Source organism: Gambusia affinis, linkage group LG06 (assembly GCF_019740435.1).
Source record: "Gambusia affinis linkage group LG06, SWU_Gaff_1.0, whole genome shotgun sequence".
In the NCBI taxonomy this organism is placed as follows: Eukaryota; Metazoa; Chordata; class Actinopteri; order Cyprinodontiformes; family Poeciliidae; genus Gambusia; species Gambusia affinis.
This window is the reverse complement of record NC_057873.1, coordinates 2403991-2410818: the sequence shown is the minus strand read 5'-3', so window position 1 is coordinate 2410818 and position 6828 is coordinate 2403991. Positions and strand designations below refer to the sequence as shown.

The 6828-nt window shown below is 36.4% G+C and overlaps 1 protein-coding gene across 2 annotated transcripts; it reads right to left on the bottom strand.

Moving 5' to 3' along the window:
- Positions 1-418: 418 nt before the first annotated feature.
- On the bottom strand, positions 419-5589 carry eif3k (eukaryotic translation initiation factor 3, subunit K). 2 transcript variants are annotated; one of them, XM_044120022.1, is made up of 8 exons: positions 5390-5589; positions 4688-4786; positions 3712-3832; positions 3023-3100; positions 2666-2732; positions 2495-2572; positions 1932-2057; positions 419-521 (listed from the first exon to the last, which is right to left on the bottom strand). In XM_044120022.1, the coding sequence occupies exons 1-8, from the start codon at positions 5449-5451 to the stop codon at positions 490-492; spliced, it is 663 nt and encodes a 220-aa protein (XP_043975957.1). In that variant the 5' UTR covers positions 5452-5589; the 3' UTR covers positions 419-489. The 2 variants fall into 2 exon arrangements, with proteins under 2 accessions (XP_043975957.1, XP_043975958.1); XM_044120023.1 differs by having other exon boundaries at positions 3023-3097.
- Positions 5590-6828: the final 1239 nt, after the last annotated feature.

Genomic DNA, 6828 nt, shown 5'->3' with positions numbered 1-6828 from the left:
TCTATGTATTGAGTCTGGAGGAGCTTTTATTTTGAAAATTCTAAACCGGATGTCGGTTACGTCTTGCGCGCCAACATGCAGCAGAATGAGTAAGAAACAAGGTGTGGTCGTCCCCCCACCCCGGAAATTTACACAGGAGCAATTAATAAATATTAACTAAAAAAGGTTCCTGTTGCACTGGCAGATTATTTTATTTATAAAACATTTTACCCACAATGGAAAAAACCTGCCAGTGGAATTAGAGATTTTTAATCAATATTAAGGAATTATTCACCTAAAACAAACTGAAAAGTTATTTGTAAGTTAGTTTTGTCTTATTGTTGCTGTAGAAACCAAACTAAATATACTTGGTAAGATTTTGTATAAAATTAAAACATTTTCACTGAAAGAAACAAACATGAAAAACTGAAAACAGGCATGAAGTTTATGTATTTTATCTTTATTTTAATATTTTAGCAACCCTGAAAACCAACGTTGGTTCTGCTGTCGTCACTGAGACGTCGCCATGATGCTGGAAACACCTGCAGGAGAAAAAACTGCAAATTAAAAACATAAACGTAGAAACCTCACAGACTTTTAATAAATCCCGCTGTTATTTTAATTCAATAAACCTAAAATCTCTAAAATCATTTCAGCAGTTTGCAGCGCCAACACACTGCCAAGGCGGAAAGACATCAGCAGTAATATTATTAAATTCTGTCACAATAAGCAATAAATTTATCAGTTAATCAGATGATAAATTAAAACGATCGGAATAATTTCCATTTGTGATTGTTTGTGTTGTTTGCTTAATCTTTATAGAGATGCCTGTTTGAAAAATGCTACAAACATTTGAATACAGTTTGCACTTTTTTTGTTACAAAAGTCTGTTTTATAATAAGCTTTAAAGTGCAATTTTGTTTACAGAGTTTTAAAAATCTATTTTATTTATTGTTTTGTATTTGTAAATTAAAGTGTTTTGATATTTAAAACGATGTACGGGCATTATTATGCTCTCAAAATCAGAAAACCGCGTCTTCAGTCAGAGACTACTTCAAATTTGCCGTAATACAGACTGCTGCAGGAGATCTTTTCTGCCCATTAGCATCTTCAATAACTCTGAAAAATCAAAATAAATCTGCTAAAGCAGACAAAGAACTTTGTTTCCCTGACTTTTTTCTGTTGGAGCAAAAGTTAAACGTTTTTACAAAAACTAAATTTCTGGGTCACGACATCACAGACCAGCTCTGTGACGATGGCAGCGGTTAGCAGCGGCGGCGGTTAGCAGCGGCGGCGGTTAGCAGCGGCGGCGGTTAGCAGCGGCGGCGGTTAGCAGCGGCGGCGGTTAGCAGCGGCGGCGGTTAGCAGCGGCGGCGGCGCATGTTGCACGCTGCTGCATTCTGGGCAGGAAGTCTGACACGTACTGATGAGGTAAAAATAAGTTTGTCCAGAGCTTTCTGAACATCCTTCTATGTGGCTCCTTTGTGGTGCAAGTTTTAAAAAGCTGGCATGCAGAAGCTAAATGTTGCTTCAGCGACTCCCTGAGAAATCTGCTTCAGAAACCCGTCTGCTTCAGTGAGACGTTTGGTAACCTGTCAGAACATCCCAGGCGCTCCTGAGAAATTTGATATTCAAGTTTATTTGTCATTGTGCAGCTCAGTGAGCAGTCTTACTGAAATGTCTTCACATCCCTCTGTTAGTGCGCCAAGATAATGTGGAAACATTGGAATGAAAGTCTTTTAGAAGATTCTAGTTTTATTTTCTGTGTTATCGTGTATCATGTTTTTGTGGACCTGTTTAAATAAAGCAATCAAAATAAATAAAAAAGCTGATTTAAATTCTGGGCAGCTTTAAAAAACATTTACAACTGGACTCATTTGGTGACTTTAAAGCAGAGAAATGGAGACCAGCGGCTCAGAAACGCGTGGAGGAGCCGACGCAGAGCCACTCACTCTCAAAGTCGATCTTCTCCACGATGTTCTTGGGCTTGATGCTCTCCTCCTGGTTGTAGATGAAGATCTGTCCGTCCTCGTTCTCCGTCCAGCCGCATTTATTCATCCACACCTTCAGCTGCGTGTCTGCACCAAACAGGAACACACTCCAGCTTCAGTGACAAGAAGAATCCTGACAATTCATCCGTTTCTCTGACGATTCATCGGATGAACATCTGGAACATCTGATGATTATTTTTTATTAATGATTGGATACAAAAGGTTCTCACTATGAGATTTTCTTTTACAGATGAAGGTAAACATGCAGTTTGAGGAGATGGAACATATTTAACAGATGCAGGTTATTTTTATGCATTTTAAATGCAAAATGTTTATATTTTTATACAATTTTGGCTTCATTCCAGCTCTGCGTGTTGTTCTTTTGTGAGCCTGAATAAACTATTAATCCATTTCTAAATAAGTTGACAATTATTTAAATAATCGATTAATCACAATTAATCAAATAATATCCAAACTAAACATGACCAAAACAGGCTAATAGAAAACGTAGCAGTGGTTCTCACCCAGTGGGTCTCCCAGCATCTCAGCCAGCAGCTGCCGGTCGATGGTCTGGTAGGTGATTCCCACAACATGACAGATGACTGAGGAACAGGATGAATATTTATGACCTACTGCTTTTATTTTCCAAAGGAAACTTAAATTAGAAGGAAGAAATTCCATTGAATGAAACTCACATTTCCGAACCGAGTCCTCGAAACCAGTGATGCCGTCGATGAGTTCTCTGTTCTCTTCCAGACTCGTCTGATGCAGAAAAAAACAGAGCTTAAAACCAAATATCATTACATTCCAACATTTTAGATATTAATTAAAGTAGCCAATAGATCAGTTTTATTGACTAATCAAAACTTTCTGCTTTCAATGTTTAAGTTTTGGAAAATTTTAATTTTATTTGGCAGGAATGTGATGCCATACAATGGGACAAGAGCCCAAAAAAATCAACCAAATATTGTCAAAATGGTCCAGTCAAAGCCCACACATAAACTTGATAGCATGTGGTGGTTAGGATGAGCTGGTTGTGTTGGGAGCCGTACCCAGAAGCTCTGGAAGTGGCAGGTTTCCAGCAGGTTCCCCAGGTAGAGGATCTGTCTGATGGGTCGCTCCTCCTGCTGCGACACCGTAGTCAAGGAAACGCCCCGCTCCCCCCAACACAGAGCCACACCACCGTTTACACAACATATTCATCCTAGAGCTAACAATTAATTTAGCCCTCAATTATTCTGATAATTAACCAATTATTCTAACGATTAATCAATTATTCTAACGATTAATCAATTATTCTAACGATTAATCAATTATTCTACCGATTAATCGATAGTTCTGCTGATTAATCAGATAACCAGATTGTCACTTTTTCATGTTATTCATTTAACCATGTAAGCTTTTTGTATGCTATATTAGAAATACATTAAAAGATGCAAATAACTAATAATATATTCATTTTTTAAATAAGAAAATAAACATTTTGTTGCCTAAAATGCAATAAGAGTGTTCCTTTAGTGAACCCTTCAACATCCACAGTTGAAAAAAATACTTCTAACATCAACATGTGACTTTTTTCTTTTTCAACAGAATTTAAACCAGGTGAAGCTAAAATCTGATTAATCGTTTCAGCCCGAATTTGTTTACCTAACACCAAAACTTCTCACTTTCCTCAAACTTTCAATAAAAGTAAATATATAAAATAAAAACATGAAGACGAGGAAATGCACCAAAGGGATACGTGTGTTTGGTCGATCATACACTTGCAGAGGGTGAAGTCGGTGTGTGGCAGGTTGGTCAGAGCCTTGAGCAGAATCTGTGAGGTCACTGTAGTCTGGAAGTAAGCTGGATTAAACTGGTATCTGTGGGCGAAACAATTAATAACAATCAGAATACATCAGATAAAAAAAGTTACAGAAAAATAAAGCAACCGTTTAAACCTGTCTCTTCCTGTACAAGCAGGTAACAGTTTAAATGTCTATCTGTAGGAGATTAAACTAATTTTATGTCAGTTTCTGGCCAACTTTACTGACGTTATTTGCCTCAGTAATTGTCACACAATAACAAATGAAACAACAAACTAGCAAAACTTCTTCCTGACTAATCTACAGCATGAGTGTCCAAACTTTTACATGAACTATCTTAAAAGCAAAATGTTTATATTTTCTGCTCATTTTTGGCTTGATTACTACTCTGTGTTGTTCTTTGATCAAATGGTCTTTTCTGAGTCTTTATACTCCAATTACCAACTGATGATATTAATAATTGATTAATCATGATTAATCGGAAAACTTAACTACTTTTCGTCTCTAAAATGCTGGGTATATTTAGCCAAGTTTATTAAATTAAATAAAGTTGATTTGGATGCAGCAAAGTCAGCTTTTTAGTAAAAGTCTCTGAATAGACGTAGTTCTACTTATTATAAAAGCTTAGATATAATATTTTGAGTTGTACTTAATATTTTCTATTATAAGAAGATTATGTTGGTAATAATTTTGCCCTGATTTAAAATAAAAAGTCGCCATCTAAAGTCTTTAACAAACAAACAAAGTTATAAACACAGACAAAATTATAAATTTGTTGTAGATCCAGGTAGAGCTGGAGATTGGAACGAGTTTCCACCTCCACCTCCAGAATCGTCTCGCTCTTCAGGTGATTCTGAACAGCCAGGTAACGTTTCAGGAGTCTGAGTCCCAAACAGCCTCGGTTTCACTTACAGCTTCAGCACAGCCAGGTTTGCCTCCAGATCATAGGCGTTTTCCCGAGCTTGCGTCTCCACGTAGCGCTCCAGTGTGGTCAGGTTCTCTGGGTTGTACCTGTGAGACGACAGGAAGTTGGTACCTTTACATTATCAGCTGACTGATGAGGAATATTCAACTTTTACTATTTTTTTCCCAACATAACAACAGTTCAGGTTTAAATTGCTTTTTAATTTTCTTATCTTCTTTAGACTAAGGCATGTTGCATTTACGATTATGTTTATGTGGCCACATAAATAGCTATGCTGGGTCGGATTTGACCCGTTAAAATGTTGTTTTTACTCAACTCTAAAATAAATAAATATTTAAAAGGGGCACTTTATATTTTCACTTGTCTTTTCCTCATATTAACAGTAGCTTGATGATCTGAGACATCGAATTGCGAGCCTTTTTGGGACCAAGTACTTTTTCCTTCATCAATACACTTTCAAAATAAAACCACAGTCCGTTCCAGTTAACTGCTCTGCTAGCATCTAATGTGTCACGTCAACACCCCGTAATCACGGGTTTACTGTAAATATGAGAAGTAAACCATAACAAAGATAACTGACAGATGGTTTAGCCGTAACAACAATACTGAAGGCAGTGAATCGCATCAAAAACAGTCTATGCTAATGTTAGCTCCGCCGGGTTGATCGTTGGTTCTCGGATCATTCGTACCTATCGATTCCTCGCAGGAGTTTCCCCACGTTCGCCCTCATCTGCTCGAAGGTTGAAGCCATTTGGTCCGAAGTTTTACCGATAATTTTAACGTCAAATTAACCTTTATTTCACACGTGGGCCAGAAAGCAGAAAAGACACCGGGGCGGAGGGAGAAAAAGGTCGGACCGGAAGCACAAGGGACAGGAAGACACCAACGGGAAGTAAGTAAAACGTATGACCAATTTGTTTAAAACATCACGCAGCTTTCAAAATCAATTTCTATCAAAATTAATTATACAACTATGTCTAACGACATACAGTAAAATATTGAAAACATTTCTTAAAGTATTTAGCTGTTACAAATATAAAAAGTATTCTAAAAATATTAGTTTTTATGTTGGTGTTTATAGTTCCAGGTTCGGAATGGTAGATTTGGAAATGATGTCCCACTCAAATGAAACTGGTTCCAGTAACAAGTTTAAAATCTAGTTACTTTTCTTATTTTTGCATTTTTTGTTGTGAATTCTGATGTCTAAGTTCAAAAGATGGATAATTCGTCAAGAATGCTTCTTAGCATGTTAGATGTTGTCCAAATTCAAAATGGCCGTCATGTTGACGAACGTTTTTCACTCGTATAACTTACAGTATGCAAGTGTTTCTTTAACAAATAAAATGTAGATTGATGTATTGCTATCGTCAAGTGCTGCTTAGAGTAGTTACCCTGTGAAAAATCTAGAAGAAAAAAATGATTTCAAATTATTTTATTTACCAATGAAAAGCAAAAAATGGCGAACCAACCTGGCCAGAGTTAAAACTGTATTTGGCTCAGGATAAATTATGAATTAAATGTGATTAATCCAACGTTTTTGGACAGCTGAGTTCAGTTTCCATATAAGAGCTTGTTGACATTATCACCAGACCTGCAGAAACAATAAACCTGTTAAATAGTAGCTGCCTGACAACATGAAGCACACAAAAATATCTCAAAATCAACTCATTATTCACCAGTCTAAGAAAAAATATAACAGGTTAAAAATGTCATTGATATCTACCTTCACAGGTGTGACTCATGTTTGTTCCTCACTGTTGAATTATAAACTTTGACCTGTGATCGCGATTTTTCTAGAAAATGTTCAATGTTTGAAACTCAGAAATGTCCATGTTGTTATAGAACATTTCAGAATGTAATGGGGGGAAAAAAGAGTTTAGTCTAGTAAATTATTTGACTTTTCAAACTCAAAAATTTGCTTAGTTTTTCTGGAAATTTTCTGAAATCAGACAATTTTAGTTTAGTCTAGCAAATGTTTTATTTTAAGTTTAAAAAGTGTATTGATTGATTCTGGAACATTTCTGAGAATAAACTAAAAGTTTGAGTTATTTCACAGGAAATGTACTCCTTTTTTCTATCAACAATGGCGCTAACACGTTGCAAACCCATCAGTCGAGTAGGTGCATAT

Excerpts from the sequence above, each read along its gene's own strand:
- eif3k (XM_044120022.1), bottom strand. The coding sequence starts at position 5,451 with ATGGCTTCAACCTTCGAGCAGATGAGGGCGAACGTGGGGAAACTCCTG. Across the intron at positions 3,833-4,687 it reads AACCTGGCTGTGCTGAAGCT|ATACCAGTTTAATCCAGCTT; the intron begins GTAAGTGAAACC and ends TTTCGCCCACAG. Across the intron at positions 2,058-2,494 it reads GATGCTGGGAGACCCACTGG|ACACGCAGCTGAAGGTGTGG; the intron begins GTGAGAACCACT and ends TGTTTGGTGCAG.